The following is a 19,569-nucleotide window of genomic DNA, read 5'->3' on the forward strand; positions in this document are numbered from 1 at the left end:
TAAACTAGAAACAGTGCATCTTGGTTTGTTTTGCATAATTTAATTGTTTTCAATTTACATTTCGAAAACTAAATCAATCCACTGATTGTTGTGATGTGCACCAGGGTTGCAGTGAAGCTTGAGCGTCTCCGAGGAGCACTTGAACGCACCGAAACACTCGGCGCACATGAGAATGACGTCATCGCTCGGACCGAGCCGTGACCTGCTGCTCTGTCTATGCTAGGGGTCCGTACAACAGATGTTCGGCAAACAGTAGAGTAAAACACCCGTTATTTATTAAATGTAAAGTATTACATTGCAATGCTTTTGTCATCATTGCCGCGATACTCGCGAGAGGCGTTCGGTATTTAGTAGCGCATGTTTATAATTTAAGTTTACCCTAGCTAGCAGGTTAGCTAACTTAAGCTTGTTTTCCAGCTAACCAAAAGTGAAAGGGAAGTCGGAGCTGCATGGTTGCACGCTTGCCGAGTTGATCTCTAAATAAACTCAACTGAGGTATGATTTAATGTCGTTATTAAGATGGGAGTGATAGTGGAACGTGCTGTGTGAAATGTGCTGTCACGTATCGCTTACTTCCTTGCTTGTATTGACATTAACAACACGATATAGCTTTGCTTAGAGCTCATTTTACCCTGAAATATATCCTGTGAAACATAGTAGCAGGTGTTCCAGCTTTAATGCCACTTCAAAAACAGATTGTCTTTTTTTTTTAAATTAACAATTACTGTATTGCGATTGGTGCTACTACCGCAAACGGTGCCCTCTTAGTATTAAGATAGGGTCAGACATTTTGATAGATGTTAACCAATCGAAGTTGACAACATGATTCAAAGAGGAACCACTGTTATCTCCATTTTTGGTAACATATATCCTAATACAGCTTCAGTTCAGGTGACAGAATCTAATAGGTCACATAATATAGTGTAACACAGATATCACACATGGAGGAGTGCTTGGCTAATTTATTCAGTGATGTTGCACATTTTGCTTCTAGGTATCAACACTAAAAAGTCTACATATGGTTGCTTCTGGGTTTAGTAGCAGCTTGACTCTCCACATCATGGCCTCCTGAGATCTCCAGGCTTCAGCGGCTCATCAGGTCGCTTGGGTGTTGATTTGGACCCGAGGTCACCGTCCAGACTACAACCTGTCTGACCTCCCAAGCAGAGGGAGCGAGCAGATGGGGAACTGTTGCTGTCGCACTGAGAGTCCCTGTGGCAGCGCGGAGGAAACGAGCGGTTTGCTGAATGATGACTCCAAGGCCACAGTGCCCACAGGAGACACAGCTATTGGGGGTGCCTGTGGTCCTGAAGGAGATGACAACATCAAGTGAGTCTTTCAGTTTCATTTTTTAACCCCAAGCACTACTTGTGTCTCAATATCATTGGGTGACAAAGTGTCTACGGTGGAAATCCAAAGAACAGTTACAAAAATCACCTGCCAGACTCTTTACTGAGCACCTGAACTTGTAACCTTTTTAGACTAATATCATAGTACATTTTAGGATTTCCTCCATAAAATAAGTATTGAAGACAGACGTTTTTTCTGTCTATATTTAAATGTCGGTTTTGACAAATTTGAGATCATGAAATTTCCTCTAAAGGTTTGGCATTTAACGTTTAGGGTTTTCCCCTGTGAAGTTAGCCTAGGGTGTTTTAGGTAACCAAATCACAGAGTGAATTACACATGATGGTGTAGGATGGTTAGGGGACTTCCAAAGGTCTTACAATGTGTTGTCATTTCTCCCTCAAAGTTCCCTAAAGAGTACTGTTCTGATTCTAGATTTCCAACCTAACTACATTACAGGTGGAATCCTTAAACGTTGGCTGCACAATCTTATCTGTGCTCACATTTCGACTCTGTCTGACATTTCGACTGTTTTTCCTGTTCAGTATGTTTTCATCATGTGATGTGACATTGCTTCTCCTCTCTGTGTTATGTCACACAGGAAAATGCTTGATGAGCAAAGTTTAAAGCCGAAAGCGGCTCTGAAGGCGAAGCAGAGTGCTGAAGTTGTGGAGAAAGAGCCCAATAACACTCAGGAGAATGGAGCCTTGCAGAAAGAGGTCATACAAAAAGCAACACCCTCTCCAAGAAAAAGCTCTAAACTAAAGGAAAAGTCCGCCACAGTAACAGATGAAGTTATAAAGGACAGTCCTGCAGAACCCCTGCAATGCACTTTTGTCCCTCCGCAGAGAGACCCTGCCTCAGCGGAATGGGATTTTCTTACAGCAAGAAATGCGGCACCAGAAGAAGAAAATCCAGCCTCAGCGCAGGACAAATTCCCTGACAGCAGCTCACTAATAAATGATGCGCTCTGCCCTGAGAACCACACAACAGGGCACATCACATTAGACATTACTCAAGATAATGGAGAAGAAGCAGGCTCCATCGTCACTACTGAAAGCAGCGCTGTAGCAGAGCCATCGGAGGAGTCGTCTCCACACAATGAAGTTCTATCCGTGCCAAACCCTCAGCCCACTGCAGCGGCTGGTCAGATGCCGTCCATCTCTGCGGTCCGCCAGGAGGATGACAAAGAGTCGGCGAGCTGGTGAGTCAGACGGAGAGGCGAACTGAAGTTTTGGTTTCTGCTGCGGTTAGGAATGGGGTTAAAAAAAGATCAGGAGGTTCAATCCAAAATTCTTCCTTAAGGAATGAGGGAGACTTTGTTATGTACGGCTTAATGGTCAAAATAAAGCATATACTGTAAAGCAAACGCTGAAAATAGACCAGTTTTTTTCTACTGTGCAATATATTTGTAAGGTGTCGCTGCACATGTTCCATCATTTGGAATGATTTAATCCAAAATGTAATTATTTAAACCACATGGCTCACCATTGGACAGTCCGAAGAGCTGCAATGCATGTTGGGGCGTCTGAGTATGTCCAGTTAACTCACTTCACCTGCTGATGTAGTAGTTCTAACTTAAAGAAATCCACACAGTTTACAGTCACAAATCACTACATACTCAATTCTGCTTCTGTCGATACAGAGATGTTACAAACATGGTCTGTGATACCAGACTTCATGCAAACCTGAATCAGAATGCTTTATTTATCCTGGGAGCGGATTGGGATTTATGACATTTGCTAAATATATATAAGGAAAAAAACAACACCAATATATGCAGTTGTGTATTAGTATGTGATATATAAATGATGAATTGAACAGTTAAGAGGGTTTTAGCTGCAGATGCTGAAATAAGTCCAGCTGTGTTGGTCAGTGTGCATTATCAGAATGAACCCCTGCTTCAGTATCTCATATCTGTCTCCTGCCTTCCTGTGTGTAGTGCTCTGCTGGAAGACCCAGAGACCAGGAGCTCTTCAGTGTGCGAGGAGGCGGGACCTGAAGACATAAACAGCCATGCTGCCTGTGAGTCCTCTCCTGGATCAGAGTCCGACGGACGGAACCACAGCGATGAGGAGCCAGAGGCCGCCAGCTGTGTCAGGGAGCCAGAGACCTCAGCACCGGCAGACGCCAGCGGCAGGTCAGTCAGTCCACAGTCAGCCTAAACAAAACAAGACTCTTGTTTACACTGTTTACTTTTAGAGCTGTCACCACTAGGGGGCATTTGAACACCACAGCATGCTGTGTTAGCAAAGCTATTGTCTTCAGCACACCTTGTTCTTTCTTATGAGGGGCTTTGTATGTAACTAAATATATATTTTATGATATAGAATGTCAGTGGTGCATTTAATGATTTCATAATTTGACTTTAGGTTGGAAATAGTACATTAAGGGATTCAATTTGTATTCTTTTCCCAGTTTAAATGCCGATCAGGATGCACAGGCAGACCTTGAATGCTCAAAGGAGGTCCCTTCCTTGGAGAACTTCGAAAAGGATGTTGAGGAGGACACGTTGCTGAAAGGACAGGACGAAAATGAAGATGTTTTCAAAGTGAAGGAGGAGGAGGATGGGATGAAGGTGGAAGACGCTCAGACAGAGGCTGAGACTGAGGCCAGGGAAGATGCTGAGAACCAGGAGGTAACAGGAGAAGAGACGCAGCTGGCAGAAAGCTCCTCAGCTGATGTGAAGGCCGAGGATGAGACACTTGTCCCACAGAAGGAGGACTCTGCTGAAGACGGCCTGGGGACCAGGTTTGTAATGATCTGTAGTTTGCGTGCATCAAAGAGTGAGCGTCAAGTCGTGTCTGGCGGTTTTAAGTGGAAAACGATTGAGTCAGAGTGAAACTAATTCCGTAATTCTAAAACGAGATGTTGAAGTAGGATACAAAACAGGAAGGGACTGTTGGAAACTGTGTGAAAATGTAGACTCGGTACCGCATGTTTCATTCTCAGCTTTAAAAATGTCTGACACATCCTCTCCAAAGAAGTGGATGTTGGGTTTTCTGTGTGAGCATGCTGGTGTGGTAATGGTTCTTATATGTTAACACTATAGTGCTAAGAAATCGTTACCCAGGAGCAAAGGGTGCATTAGTTCGGTTCATTTTCAGCTGTGGACTAATACCAATTTGGTGCAGTTCAAGGATCAAGGAGCATGTCACCCAGTGTTCCAGTGAGGGTCATTGGCACAAAAGATTAAGATATCAGAGTTTTTTTAAACGTTGTTTATGTATTTTCATATAAATCACAACCGCTCTTACACGTGGGATAGAGAGCTCCTTCTCCTAAATGTATGTTTTTCCTTTTTAGTGAAGAAGACCTGTACAGAGGAGCCGAGGAGCTGTCAGAATCACAGGAAAATGAACCGGAAAGTACACGTCAGTACATCCAAATCACACTTCTACTGTATTTTCTGAAATGTGTTTTGTCTCGTCTTGTTGGTTTACCCATCATTTTCTCTCCCTCTCTTTATTCCTCAGTTTTGAAGGTGGAGGACAGGTGCAGTTTGGCCCCGGCGGTGGATATTCTGTCGTACAGCGAGAGAGAGTGGAAAGGAAACACTGCCAAAAGCGCTCTCATCAAAAAGGTTGGTGCCCGAGTGTTTCACATTAAAGCCAGTGTTTGTTGTTGTTTATTCACATGAGTGTCTAAGAGACTTCCTGTGGGGTCCCCCGGGGTGCGGCTGCAGGGTTACAAGGAAATGTCCCAGAAGTTCGTCAGCGTGAGGAGAGTAAGGGGAGACAACTACTGCGCCCTCAGAGCCACCCTGTTCCAGGTGCTGTCCCACAGCACCCAGCTGCCCGAGTGGCTGCAGGACGAGGACGTTCATATGGTAAATACTCACTTATCAACATGGTAGCAGCTGGTGAAGCCGCTTCGTTAGCGTTGCAATGCATGCCAAGAGATATGTCCCGGGACAGCCCATAACCGGCACAACAGGTTAGACTGTTTACAGTTCTAAACCTTTTATTTGTTACAAGTAAAATGAATACTCGACAGTTATTTATATTTTCCCTGTTTGGTGTATCCAAAATAACAGTTTGTAGTCCTTTCTTGGCCGAATAGTTGACAGGTTTCATTAGTTGTAGCTATTAACTGTGAAATGAATACACTGTCTGTGATAGACTTGAATGTAATAGTTATGTGACTAACTATACATCTTATCAGGGGCGGCAGGTAATTAAAGCTAGATAAGGCTAAGCCGCCTCTATATAATTGGTCACTATACTATTGTGCACCATATACAGAGATTACTGGCAGGTGCTACAATTTACCGATGTTCCCTAAAGGTCTCATATGCATGTTGTGCTATTATATATTGTCATGTTCAGAAACTCCAAATATCAGCCTTTAGTATAAGTCTACAGTTTCATAGTTGACCATATATTTGTTCATCAGAGAACTCATAAGAGCGTAGCACTACTAGAGTGCCAAAATGTTTGGATTCTGTGAGTAGATGGAGATTGTAAAAAACAGTTGAAGCAGCATTTACTCACTCAACAAACAGAGCTGGCTCAGACACAACATTGTTCTTATCAGTTAGTTCCACGAGCTTAGCTTCAACTGTGAGCTGTGTGACTCGGCTACAGCTAGCAGGACTTATTGGTGTTTGCACAGTACCGGCTTGTGGCTCTGAATTGCCAGCGGTTTTAGCTCCTAACAATATTTTGTAAATATCGCCTAAGCCCGGGATGTCTCAATGCTTTACAGCTTATTATGTTAGTAGACTGACAATAAGGCTACAAGGCCACAGGTAAAACACATTTTCCCAATATGTGGGACCAGGCTAACCTTGTGTGGCTGCCAGGCTCATGTTTTGAGAACACAGCGGAAATCTCATCCCGGCATTTTAATTACAGCTGCCGGAGCGCCTTGAGGCCCAGGAAGGTCTGATAAGCCAGTGGAGATTTCCTGGAGACTGCCTGCAGGGAGTCGGGGCGGGGGATGCCATCCTTCAGCTAAAAGGCTACATGGAGCTTCTGCGGGATAAGGTACTGAGGCACGCTGAGCGGGCAAATCACTGCACTATTTTTATGCCACACTTGAACACTGAGGGTATTGATATTCGCCTGCAGGGCTTTTAGATGTGATTGCTACCATATGGCACAGAGAGCTCGTTTTCTAAATGCTCCTCTGCTCAGTCTCTGCTTGACTGACAATTTGGAGGCTAGCTGGACCCTCCGCCTCAAAGAAACCGTTTCAACTTTAACCGCAAACCACAGTGCCTCCCTTCTAAGTGATAGTCAGGCGCTGCCACTGTTAGCGAGTGAGGAATTCTGGCCATTACTGTACACACATGTTGAAAAAGTCAGACCTGTTTTGCTTCATGAGAGGTAACCGTGTGATGGTCTGTGCCTGGCATTACGGGCTCCATACAGTCGCTGGGAATAGACTGTGTGTTGTGTAATTCTGGTCTGGGCTGCTTCCACAAATATTTATGTGCACTAATGTACATGTAGGGACCGGGAGAATGGAACTTTAATAGCCTTTCAGTGAATACCAGTTTTTTATTTTTAGTTGTGTTTGTCCTTCTTTGTCTGACAAAATCAAATAACATCACTTTACTGTAATGGAGCTTTTAAAACTAGGAAAAGACAACCCTAACAATATCCAAACATCAAAAAGGACATCTAGTTTTACATTTCCAAAGTTTTAACTAGCAAATATTGGCTTTGTACTTGAGAAATCCCTCCAAATATTAATGCTTATTGATTGAATGTCATCAATGTGTCTCCAGTGGCAGGCAGCCGCGGACTGCCCCTCTGCTGTGGACCGGCAGCAGCTTTGCGAGCGGGTGTTTCAGGGCGGAGAAGAGGAACTGGGGCTGATGGAGGCGCTGAAGCTGCTGATGCTGGGCCGAGCGGTGGAGCTGCACGGCTGCATGCAGGGCGGAGGAGACGTCCCGCTCTTCTGCTGGCTGCTGTTCGCCCGGGACTCATCCGACTGCCCACGCTCCTTCCTCTGCAACCACCTCAGGCACGTGGGCCTCAGCGCCGGGCTGGAGCAGGTAGGAAGAACCCAGCCAACCGCAGACCAGCTTAAACGAGGCATTTAAAGACCTGTTTTACTGACTGCACAGTAGTTTCCTGTCAGTTATGGAGCATTTATGTTATCCTTTTTATGGTTTACAAGAGGCTAACCGACTTGGATTTACAAAACAACTCATGTTGAATGTCACGAGAACGGGTGTGTACTTCATAAACCTGAACAGTAAAACATGACGGCACTTGTACTGCTTTCTGTTTTCCAACAACCCCAGGGGTGAGGAGGCTTCAGGAATGACAGGCTGCTGAATTATGTAATTGTTATTTTCACTCTTTTGATTGAAGCTTTTAAAGGGACTCTTTGCATAAAGGAACCCCACCCATAAATAGCATGTGCTCGAGCAGCTGATTAAACACATTGTGCATTTAGAAAATCCGTGCTGTTTACTCTAACCGTGCTATTATCTCCCCGACAGGTGGAGATGTTCCTGCTGGGCTACGCCTTGCACTGCACCATTCACGTTTACAGGCTGTACAAGGCCGACACGGAGGAGTTTGTCACCTACTACCCAGACGACCACAAGGACGACTGGCCGTGCGTGTGCCTCGTCACAGAGGACGACCGCCACTACAACGTGCCAGTTAAGGAAACTGCGGAAGAACTAGACAAGCCGCTCAACTCGAGCTGATCGCCGCTGCAGAGAAATCTCCTGCCATACAAACAAAGCACTCCTCAGGTCGATCCACATTATTACATTTGCGCCAATCAAAGAAATAGTTTGACATATTGGGACGTGTTTTTTTCTTTGCTGAGAGACGACAGATCAATACCACTCGTCATGTCTGTTAATTATGAAGCTACAGCAAGCAGCAGATTAGCCTAGCTTAGCATAAAGACTGCAAACAGTTGGAAACAGATATCCTGGTTCTGTCTGAAGAGTCTTAGTGCTAAGCTAACTAGCTGCTTGCTAGAGTTTCAAATTAGACAAAAAGACTGGTATCAATCTTTATACTTAACTCTCAGCCGGAAAGCATGTACGTGTTTTTTTCTCCCAATGTGTCGCTCTATTCCTTTAAAAAAATATGCTGATTTGAGACCCTGTGCAAGATGTGGTTTACACACGTTTTGTACACACTGTACTGTATACAGAGTTTTCTATTTGTGTACATATCTGTGCATCTAATTTTGCGGGATCATCTCCGTTAGGTCCAAATTAGTTTGCAGGGTGTCATTTTGACTTTCAGGTGGGGGGGTTTAAAAAAACAAAACGATTTTGGGAGCAACCCATTTTTTTCTCTGTTGAATTTTGACACAACAGAGCTGCTAAAAGCGGCAACATGATTAGATGGATGGGGTTTACACTGGAATTTGGGCACTTTAGTTGCATATTAATTTATTATTTTTCCATTTTGAACTGAGTGAATTAGTCAAAGAGCGTTTGATGACTTATCAGGTTTAACAACAGCTCACGCCCGATTGGAGGATTTATAGGAATATTTATCACGACCTCTGCGTCAGGAAGTGATTTGTGATGGTCTGTGTGTGTGTGCGCGTGTGTGTGTGTGTGTGTGCGTGTGTGTGTGTGTGTGTGTGTGTGTGTGTGTGTGTGTGTGTGCGTGTGTGTGTGTGTGTGTGTGTGTGTCAAACTAAATGTGTAACATGTTGCCTTTTAACCAAGCTGTTCTGTAGGGGAAAACGTGCCAAAGTTGCTGCAAATACTGGCCACAGTCCCAACCACCAGCCACTGGATTCAGTAGTGAAGCTTGCTTGGTCCTCCATGTTGCCTTAGGAATAATGCACAATAAGAATGAATGTTGGTATCAGTGATAAGAGGCCATTTTCTTGCCCTTATTCCAGAGCAGGTGAAGGGGATCTGTTTGCAGTAAACATTGAATATGCCATTTTGCAGGAATGTTTTCTCTGTTTATGGATGGCTTTTAGATTCAACTAAAGTACAATTTTTGTAAAAGTCTTTCTTCCTCCTTATGATTTAATCAGCTTGTTAAAGCCTTGCCTAATTTTGTGAGAATTTTGATTGGAATTTGAACCGTACAGAAAATGACATTCAGTTTGTTTGGGGTCTCAGACTCCTTCTGTATATCATGGTTGAATACAATGAATTTTCCTAAGCTCTAAAACTGGTTTGTGTGGACTGTGCTTTACTTTTTTCAGCAGCAATACCCCTCCCAAAACGCTACGTCTTAGAGGTATGGCACGTGACAAATGCCAATTACTGTGCTTTTCTTTTTTAAACATAGCCCATATAACATTTCCTAATTTGGTATAATAACATGATTTATGGCACATTTTGGTATTTTGTCGACTAGTGTGTCAAAGGAAAGGCTTACCACTTTCTAATTACTATTACACAGCCAGAAGTGAGGTCTGAAGGACCACAAAAAACAAGGATTTAAAAGCAGATGTCAACAAAGCAAAGGTTAATAATAAAGCAATTTATTTGCCAAATAAGAATGCCTATACATTATATACAGTACGTACGACAGCCTGAAAACTACCAGGGAAAATGCTTGGCAGAACAAAAGTAGATGGACTCCCAGACTGCATGGAAAGTGAACAATCATAACTGTTTTCAGTAACACGCAATGATATATGGAGGGATTCCTGACCCCTCTGGGCATTTAAATATACACATTGCATTACCTATATAAAACAACAATAATCTGTACACCGGTGTATGTAAAATACGATTGCACAACCCAACAAGTCCCACAATATGTCTATTTGATTTCAAGCAACGCTTTGCTGCTTAGTCTTGATAAAATAACATAAAATAATGAACTCTCTATTTTGGCAACTCCACTACCACTCATGCTCACGACGTTTCATTCTTGTTGCTGAGGAGGAACAGTTCTCCTGTGTCGTTTTCCCTTGTGTACCAGTAAACACATGAAAGTGGTTCATACACCACCTGATGCGTTGATGCAGAACTATGAGAACGGAGGAAAGGGGGGGGGGGAATACGTAATGGTATTTACGTTGATGAATGAACACTTTGAGGTGCATGGCTTTCTTTACAGTGTGCGTTTAATGGTGTGCTGGTCGACGCGAAGAAGACCTTGTCACCCTTCTTCAAAGTCTGTCAGGAGAACCTCGGAAACCAAACCATATAGTAACAATTGGAAGTGTCCTCTTCAGCAAAGTTCCACATGGAGGTCTGCTTTACTTTCCCCTGCAGTCGCAGTTCACTCCTGTTCCTCCTCCTCTTCCTCCTGGAGCTCCTCAATGGCGTCCATCTGAGTCCTGGAGCAGACCTCGCTCATAGGGGCGGAGTCCTCGCCCTCCACCACCAGCTCATTGGACATCTCGTTGTTTTTCTGTAGAGAAGGCAGAAATGAAAAGTCCTTATTTATGTTGCTGAGAGAAAGGAGAAGTGGAGAGTCTAGCTCACTCTAAACACCATGATCATAACAAGTGAACGACACGCCTGGTTAAAAAAGGTTGCTGATTGGATTTGCAAAAGCACAGGAAAAGGTGTGTACTCTCACGCTTGATATGACCTAAACCCAGATGTCCTCACCTGTTGTCGATAAACATAGCACGCTGCTATGGCAACCATTGTCGACTCTCCTATGAAGCCAGCCAGGAGGGATCCAACCCCGAGTGTGGCCCCATGGACCCTGAAGCACAAAGGATTATAATGAAGGATTATATTAGAAGTGTGGAAGTGAATCATCCGCCCATCTTTCCAGGAATTAAAATATGAATATAAAACTTCACCAGAATAGGCCACAATATGAGGTAACGCAGAAAGCCCGAGTCACGGTGCTGACCTTTGTGACCCTGACACTGTTCTCTGAAGTGTTGACTTACCCCATATAAGGCAGCACAACTAGACTGGTGATGAGGACAATGATGCGGAGAACTGAGCTGGGGGCCAGCACAAAGGTCTTTTTCAGGGTCATGAGCCATCCAGTCAAATGAGCCCGAACAGTCACTGCAAACAGAAAAATAGTGAAAAGATCACCCCACTGGTCCGAGCTTCTCCCGGGATAAACCCTCAGCAGGAAGGAAAATGCAGCTGGATACTGATGATGAATAACAAACTAATCGGGTGTCTTACCTGGCACGGGAAAAAAGGAGAAAATTCGGAGCGGGACCACACACAGATCAGCAAAAGATTTCTCCACTCCAATGACATCAATCAGGATCTTCTCTGATAAACCAGGAGTCCAAAACACCACAAAGCAAAGCTGGACACAAAATGAACAAAAGCACATTTATTTTTGCGTTCACTGCTCGATAATAGAATCGCCCGGCATGCCTCATTAGGTTTCATTAGTTTATTAACTCAAGAGGTTTCAGATTGAATGTGGGCCTTTGAAGCCCACATAGAACAAGCGAGAGAGGAAACACATGACAGACAATGCTATTGTTTCCAGAAGCAGTAGCGGATGCACATGCAGAATAACCAAAGCATCTCAGAGCTTTGAGTGTATTGTGAACATTTTAGGGAGTGTTAAACAGAAATATAACCCTGTCTGATCTCATCCTCTTGTTTAAAATGGCCTAAAGATATTTCCTCTGCTCTCCACATTAGGATTAAGGTGTTTTCCCAGATATTTGTGTCACTTGTTTTTTTGTTAATCAAGTTCAAATCTTCCGGAGGGTCTCGCTGCTGCCTGACCTACGCAATGTGTTACGGCATGTCTCAGGTTTAGATTTCCTCCCTCAAAAGAATCTACTTGATTCAAACCAAAATAGCTTCCACTTCTTCTACACTGCTGTTAGTGATTAACGCTGAGGCCTCATGTTGGTGGAACTGCCGTTAGCCTTTGACACAGAACCACAAAATCATCCTGTCCACCCAATCTCGAGTACAGCACTGCTCTGGTTAATGTCCTTTCTCACAGAGCTCAGTTTTTACAGCGATTGCTTAAAGTAGTATGGCAAGGAACGAGTCGGTGCGTCAGTTCCTTTACCCAGGGGTACAGCAGGGATCTGTGATTGGTCCCCTTGTTTTTTAATATACACCTTGAAAGCCATATCTCAGTCCAACTCAATGATTTCTCCGTTGTCATATACAATTGTTTTATGCCTCAGTTGTACCCCAACGATTGTACTCTATTTAGATAAAGCTTCTGCTAAATAAATACCTTGTGCTGCTAAGTGATACTTTATGGAGAAAGAAAAACAAGTGAAAAAGAGAAAAGGTAGAAAGAAAGAAAAAAACGCCCAAAATCAGGAAGTAATGAATTGAGCAAAAGCTGTGGTTTTTGATCCCTAAAGGAACTTGTAACTGATGATTTCATTGGGTATCACCTTACCGTCTATCATTATTTTAGCAAGATGGAGGCACATAACTAATTAGTTTGGCTCCAGTGAAACCACCGTCTCCCCTGACTCAGCAGTGGTTTCTATAAACAAGATGAGACATCCACACTCACTGCTTCGACAACCTAGACAGTCTGTTTTTGGTATAGAACATTAGTCAGTTACTTTCTTAAATACACTGTGCCTGCCTCCTCTGCTGTTTTTCATTGGGTTTCTTTCCTTCATGTATAATCAGAACAAGTTCTGGCTTGACGGCTGTTGGCTCGTGTATTCAACACCGATCCAAGGATATCTATCTGCCTGTTCTGCTGTGTCAAGCAAACACACCCTCAGATACATGTTTACGGCGCTGGGATTCCACATCTGGTGTGCCACACTCCTCCTCCTCCCCCTGTATAAAGACCCAACCTTGGCCACAAACGTCCTGTTTTTCTTATTCGAGTTGTTGCGACAACTGGGAATAGGTCTCCTTTTTCCTTCACAGAGATGATTATCGTTGAGTAGAATGTATTTAGGATGAAAACGCCTAGCTACGGCAGTGTTTTTGCCAATCTGCTGGCATTATTTTCTGAATCTTTTGCTTAAAAAAACACTGAGCAGCAGCGTACATATGCGGTGGTGACTGCAGCAAAACGTTAACCTGTGAGGGGCTTTTTGAATGTGTTAACAGATTTTTTTAAGTGAATGTCTTTTTATTAAGCTCTTAAAGCTTGGGTGGGCGTGTAGCGGCGGGAACAAAAGCCCCCTTAGCATCTTCACAAATTCCATCCTAATGCGTCTCCCTCTCTTTGCAACCTGAAACCACGAAAGGATGGCCAAGGAAAATTACATTTAGCAGGCCTGCAGCTGAGCTAGAAACCCCCATCACTTTGAACGTTAGTGTACAGCTGAAACGGGATAATTGCTTTGAACGTAGGAAACTTTTTCCTAAGAACTCCTAAACGTGCCTTTGTTTTTGAATTAGAGGTCAAGTTCAGTATCTCATAAAAAACGTTGACAGCACTGCCTCTGGGAATGCTTTCAAAAAATGTGTCTCACATGTTTGTGCATAACACTGGACTGGTTTTGCCAGTCTTTACTCTGAACCCTGACCTACATACGTACAGCAAGAGTGATCATAGCAGAGGTGTTGTGTGTCAGGGAGAGCGTTCTGCCTGTTGGTGCGTGTTTTTCTTTTTTCATCAACACGTGCAGAAATAGATTTACGACTCCAAAATAAAAAATCGATAATAAATCTGCCGTCGAAAAATATATGAAATGAAAAGGCATCCTGAATACACCTTTGAAAGTGAAATGACTTGCTTTGAATATGACGTAGGACACCTGACACCTACTGTAGGACAGGGACAAGTCTGATTGAAGGACACCTAGGAATGTAAACAAATAAACCAGCAGTGCAGGACTGACTTATGAAAATGAAAACTGAACTTAATAGAAGCTGTATCAATTACCAGGATTACACCAATGCTTGCAAAGTAATATTATTATTTTATGAGGGCTGCCAACTCTTATTGAATTGTTTAGTTAATAAATCATCAGAATATATAACAAATGCAAACCCACTCGATTTGCTGATGATGTAATTTCCTGTCACAAAATGTTTCAATCCCAAACCGCATTCATTTTTCCTTTAAAAACTCCAGCCAGATGTTCGGGATTTTATCCAGGGCATAAAAACAAACTGTTCACCACACATCCATGCTGAGCTAATTCAAGACATGTTGTGAGAGTTTAATTAGGTGTCAGGAAAAGATTCAATCTCATCTTACCGTGAGTGATATAGCCAGACAGCAGGATGTAAACTTTTTAATATGAGACTTGGTGACAGGGGTGCCAGCGTTCATCTTGTTGCTGGGATTGTTCTGTTGATAAGAGAGTGATATTAGTGGTGTAAACTTGTTACCACTGCAGCAAACACTAGTAATAGGAGTCTGGATTACCTTGTCAAAGGCAGGGTACACTGCTCTCAGTTCGGTTAACCAACCGTAGGGCATGTGACCCACAGGGTATGTGGCCGTGAGGACAGCCACAGCCTGGAATGACAAAGACACTGTAGGTCATCATCGCACCACTACGGTAATGTTGAGAATACCACATGCGGCACACACAGCTAAATTAATGACAGGTGTTCTACAATAGCAGCGTATGGTTGTTAACAAGTTTATGATTGTAAAGCAGCCTTGAGCTCGTCATTGTGTCCCAAACAATGGGCAGTGTCCGGCTTTACGCAGGAACAGTTGGGCCATGAAGGAATGTTTTCACTCAGTGAAATCATGCCCTGACTTCCACATGGACGTGGTGAATCACCCAAACCACTGTCAGCCAGTGTTGTCAACGACTTCCAGTTCGTTCTAGTAAACAGCTTTGTGTTGTCTCTATTAGTTTAGGGTCTCCCACAGGCCAGAAAGCTCCAGAGGGAGTGTGTAAGCATCTGGCTTGTCATCTGCAATAACTTGAGTCATTTGTGGCAGCTTTAGTAATAACATCCAGATTTAATGTAAAAACTAAACTTTGATTATCCTTATGTCACAATAAGACGTGCTGCTTTCTAGAAAAGTAGTTCAGATATTTGAGGCGAATTCAATTCCTGATACCTCTGTGGATTCAGAGGTCCCCTTGAGGTCGCGTGACACAAAGAGGTTGACGATGGGTCGGCTGATACGCTGAGTGGCCAGGATGAGGGCCAGGGGCCACCAGAAACTCAGCATCTTTTTGATAGTGGCATCGCCCTGCAGGGATCCAAACAGAGCAGATAAATCACTGTTTTAGAAAAGACAAGCTTGCATCCTTAAATATCATTTTCTTTTTTTCCTTAAAGGAGACTTTGACCAAACTAAAGTATAACACTTACGCCCACATCCAGTCCACTGGATTCTGGGATGTTGTCGTGAATGTTACAGTAGTAACCCAGACAGACGATGGTGAAACGGACCAAGGCACCCATATACAGGGAAAGGATGGGGATGAGTAAAGGCTCCACACATTCCAGGTTACTGTGGAGGAGAATGGCCACGAACACAATCTGCAGGGAAGAACAGTGACGATAAACATCACAAATCATCAACATGTTCAGCTTTTCTAATGTTCTGAATGAAATAAAATGATGGATCTCATTACCTGGGCCACCACATCAGAGATGGAGGCTGAGCCCACTATGACGCTGTACTTGTGCTTGAGGAGTATTCCTGCGTGGATCCACGCCTTCAAAACAGAACAATGGACGGAGATGTTATCCCAAGACACCAAGCTTCATACTAAAAACAAAGGCTCTATTTTGGGCATTTTCTCAACCAGAAGCTGGATGACTAAAAGTATAATGAAGGAGCAACTTTAACACAGGGAATGCACCTATCACTTGAAACCAGCCTGGAGAGGAGATTAAAAAAACAGCTTTCTGTGGGTCAGGTGTTTAAATCCATGATGGCGTTATATAAAATAATTCTGCAATACTGTACACTCACCATTGCATCCAGCAAAGGGAACGCAGCCAGGTAGAGGAAAGCCTTTCTTGTCTTGTTGCCCACAGAGTCATCCACATGGTGGAGCTTATTAATGATATAGTATCCTAAATCTGTGTAAGCTGTAGACACAAAAGAGGAAACCACAGGTCATTGTTTTGAGCAGTGAAGAGGAAGAAAAGCTGTCCGAGGGTGCTGCAGTACTGAAACTTTACAACTCCACAGATACCAAAAACGTCGCTTAGACAGGATGCGGTTCAAGCACAGCATATCATCTGATTCGCACAAACAAACCCTTAAACACACACCTATCAAGATGTGCAGGACAAACGCGATGACCCCGGCCGTCACCATGCAGAAGACAGCCTTCCTCCGGTCCCTCTTGCTGTTGACAAACACCAAACCCACATTCTTGAAGTCGCTCATGGGTCCAGTGAAGAACTTCATCAGGGAATAGGCCAGGCCGTAGCTGGCCAGCATTTCAATGGCATCCTCTTTGACGGTGGCTATGCCCCTGTTGAGGGCCTGGAAAAGATATTATGGGGTGGAGAGGGTGAGGTTTCAGGGCAAGGAGACAACACATGAGGGAGGGGGGAAGAGAAGTTCAGTATGGCAGCGTGACCAGCCCACATGACCATGACTTGCCGAACTTTATCTCTGACCTGATGGCCCTCCATCACAGCCCTGCATGGAAAATGAATACCTGCTTTACTGGCACAATAAAAAGTGAGACCTTGGACTTGTGCAAAGCAGTGAGTGCCAAAATAATTTCATGACACGAAACACCCACATTATATTCCAGAATTGTTTCCATTTAGAACAACTACTACAGCTGCCCTTTTCCTTTGCATGACTGTGTGTGCTATTTATACCAGCTAACAGAGACATTACATAAGCTTAATCCTAACATGAGCAAGTCCCAATGTGTGTTGTGCTCTCACACTATCTGCTCAGGGTCTCTTGGGAGAGGTCAGCCACCAGATCTGTCTGAGGAAAGACAGGAATTGTCCAAGCAGGAAATGCCAATCAAAGAAAATTCAAACGCCTGATGCGTTTTATCTGTGCACATGATCCGCCATGACCGAGATTTCCTGATAAATCATTCGACAAACAAATCACAGGCAGGTAGTGCACTGCGTGTATAGGTCAGGCTGGTTAATAAACAAAAATCCGCAGTAGCTCAAAGCATTTGGTGACAGCAGTGACAAAACATCTTCTCAGAATAAACACAGGGCCTCCCTCTCCTCCTCTTCCTAAATAATGTATACATCCTAATGGGTGTCTTCACGGTGCCTGTCAGCTAAGCTAACTGTAGCTACAACACAAGCGTCTTTAACTGACAGCACTAGGGTCGACATATTCACGGTGCTATCTGGAGCTTAATAAATGCTGCTCGGCAACAGCAGCGGTTGACACACAGAAACACAATTCTCACAGCGGGTGAATGAAACGCGTTTAAACCGTTAGCCACTGCTAGCAAACGGCAAAGGTTGCCTTTTTTTAATGAGTGGAAAAACAACGTTAGCAAATGAGAAACGTTACCTGCTCCCCGAGGTCGATGGCAACATTGGTGATAGCCAAAGGCACCAGAAAGCGGATGAGAGGCCAGTAAGGACTGAGAGATGGAAACTCCACCATAGTAAAAGCCGGGATGACAGAGCGAGGGGCATCTGCCTCGGTCTTGATTGATTAAAAATTAAAGATGAGCGTCTTGAAGAGTCACGGAACCAGTATATGTAGCGAGAACAGGGAGGTTAGGGGCAGCGGCAGGAGCCGGGGCGCTCCTGTAGCGGCAGCGCTTCACAATGCTTCGATGCTGCTGAGCGGAGGCGAAGGTCAACGAAAATTTCAGACAAGCGCATCTTCCTCGCAAATCATCATCAAGGGGGTGGGTTGAGACGCAAAAGGAGACGAAAACAGGGCCGAATTTGAGAGAGGAAGCGTCCCACGCTATCGGCAGGTCGAGATTTAGATACAGGCGATAATCCGACACTGGTTGGATTATTTGACTCACTCCGCATCTGACTGCGCCTGTGCTACGCAGTCCCGGTTGTTGTCGACCCTCCCCGAGGCTGGAACACACTGACTGCTGCCCGCACGTGGGCCAGGCATCCCGGCCGTGACATCATCAGCAAGTCTCAACCTGGTTTTTGTTTTTACTGCCTGTACACACAAGACATAATAGGTGTTTAGAGTAAAGCATGCACAAAGGAACGGTATTTCTCTGAGGAGGTATTGCTTTAGCTGGTGTCCCAGGCTAAACATTATTTCTAGGGGATATTAATTCATGAAGTGCCACCGTCAAACATTTTTGAAAAATGTAACTGGACTCTGGTACAAAGATAGAATGTGATTTACATGGTGTCAAACCCACATTCACATAAATGTTAAACTTGTTCAAGCATGAAGATAGTTTTGAGAAATACTTAACGTGTTTACATGGGAACAGAAATGAAATAGAATACACAAACAACCCCTGATATAACCATTTATAGGAAGATACTGACCCCTAGTTGACAAAGTAGGAACATTCTTCCAATTTCCAAGCCATGTATTCTTTTGTTTATTTAAATCATAATGAATGCTAATCCCTAATAAAATAACGTTTTAGAGTAATAAACAAACAATATGAAATCATTTATTGTTTTGATTAATAAAAAATACATTATGTACATCTGCATCACAGGTTGAGAGTATTTGTGTGTGAATCTAACTAGACAAACAAAAAAAACTAAATAATATACTGTAGCTACTTTCGTCTATACAAGGTTTATACAAAATGTGGGTGAACAATAGATTAGTGGTTGTCAAAGACAAACTCATACTAGTAGGGAATTTGTGAACACAAAGTAGCCAAATGTTTTTATGGACTTGATGTTCTGTACAATAGTAGAGTTTTTAATTTTGTGTTCCAAAATACCAAGAGACATTTCTTGTATGTGAAAACCTGGCATTAAACTTGATCTGCTGTCACTGATCTGACCCGTCAAACATTGAACTTTATACATTTCAAATGTGTTACCCAACCTTTGTTTGAGCAAGAAGTTTAATTTAGATCTTGTAAACAGTAATCTAGCTAAAAACACATTCACGCAAAGTCCTTTTTTTTAAAAGTAGCTTACTCTGCTCTGTGTCCATGTCATGAGTAAACATCCTAATGTTGTAAAATGTAAGAGTCTACAACCAGAGTTGTGTTCAGTCGAAACACAGAGCTGTTTTTGTCTCTGCTAAGTGCCTGGGGGAGCTTCTGTAGTGATTTTGACTTTTAACACAGCCTTAATAGCAGACATGCCTTTCCTCTGCAGCTGTAACTCAAGTCAGATGTTTACTTAAGAGTGCATGCCTGCAATCCTGCAAGTAAATTGTGTTGAATCCTAAAGATATACTATAATTTCTTGTAAAAATATGACTTTCAGCATTACAAATACTGCTAACAGATTTAGATCATAGAAATCTTTGCAGTTTTCTTTCGAATGCCAATCATTAACCA

The 19,569-nt window shown here is 43.3% G+C and overlaps 2 protein-coding genes across 9 annotated transcripts; one reads left to right on the forward strand and one right to left on the reverse strand.

Annotated features, from left to right (window-relative positions):
* Positions 1 to 167: 167 nt before the first annotated feature.
* On the forward strand, positions 168 to 9,470 carry LOC134883952 (uncharacterized). 8 transcript variants are annotated; one of them, XM_063912482.1, is made up of 12 exons: positions 240 to 257; positions 418 to 495; positions 1,039 to 1,329; positions 1,949 to 2,551; positions 3,290 to 3,487; positions 3,766 to 4,098; positions 4,654 to 4,721; positions 4,824 to 4,930; positions 5,033 to 5,176; positions 6,204 to 6,335; positions 7,082 to 7,351; positions 7,805 to 9,470. In XM_063912482.1, the coding sequence occupies exons 3-12, from the start codon at positions 1,181 to 1,183 to the stop codon at positions 8,015 to 8,017; spliced, it is 2,217 nt and encodes a 738-aa protein (XP_063768552.1). In that variant the 5' UTR covers positions 240 to 257; positions 418 to 495; positions 1,039 to 1,180; the 3' UTR covers positions 8,018 to 9,470. The 8 variants fall into 8 exon arrangements, with proteins under 8 accessions (XP_063768548.1, XP_063768549.1, XP_063768550.1 ...); XM_063912481.1 differs by lacking the exon at positions 240 to 257 and adding an exon at positions 265 to 282; XM_063912478.1 differs by having other exon boundaries at positions 168 to 495; positions 995 to 1,329.
* Positions 9,471 to 9,767: 297 nt separating this feature from the next.
* ankha (ANKH inorganic pyrophosphate transport regulator a) lies at positions 9,768 to 18,164 on the reverse strand. The gene is made up of 12 exons (XM_063912486.1): positions 17,622 to 18,164; positions 16,388 to 16,604; positions 16,083 to 16,201; positions 15,739 to 15,822; positions 15,473 to 15,643; positions 15,216 to 15,350; positions 14,562 to 14,654; positions 14,391 to 14,483; positions 11,411 to 11,540; positions 11,161 to 11,284; positions 10,868 to 10,967; positions 9,768 to 10,664 (listed from the first exon to the last, which is right to left on the reverse strand). Exons 1-12 carry the CDS (start codon positions 17,715 to 17,717, stop codon positions 10,533 to 10,535), a joined length of 1,494 nt encoding a protein of 497 aa, XP_063768556.1. The 5' UTR covers positions 17,718 to 18,164; the 3' UTR covers positions 9,768 to 10,532.
* Between the last annotated feature and the right edge of the window lie 1,405 nt (positions 18,165 to 19,569).

Source organism: Eleginops maclovinus, chromosome 21, assembly GCF_036324505.1.
Source record: "Eleginops maclovinus isolate JMC-PN-2008 ecotype Puerto Natales chromosome 21, JC_Emac_rtc_rv5, whole genome shotgun sequence".
Lineage (NCBI taxonomy): Eukaryota > Metazoa > Chordata > Actinopteri > Perciformes > Eleginopidae > Eleginops > Eleginops maclovinus.

Excerpts from the sequence above, each read along its gene's own strand:
- LOC134883952 (XM_063912478.1), top strand. The coding sequence starts at position 1,181 with ATGGGGAACTGTTGCTGTCGCACTGAGAGTCCCTGTGGCAGCGCGGAG. Across the intron at positions 3,488-3,765 it reads CCGGCAGACGCCAGCGGCAG|TTTAAATGCCGATCAGGATG; the intron begins GTCAGTCAGTCC and ends TTCTTTTCCCAG. Across the intron at positions 6,336-7,081 it reads TGGAGCTTCTGCGGGATAAG|TGGCAGGCAGCCGCGGACTG; the intron begins GTACTGAGGCAC and ends ATGTGTCTCCAG.
- ankha (XM_063912486.1), bottom strand. The coding sequence starts at position 17,717 with ATGGTGGAGTTTCCATCTCTCAGTCCTTACTGGCCTCTCATCCGCTTT. Across the intron at positions 16,202-16,387 it reads TGTCCTGCACATCTTGATAG|CTTACACAGATTTAGGATAC; the intron begins GTGTGTGTTTAA and ends TTGTGTCTACAG. Across the intron at positions 14,655-15,215 it reads GGACCTCTGAATCCACAGAG|GCTGTGGCTGTCCTCACGGC; the intron begins GTATCAGGAATT and ends TTGTCATTCCAG.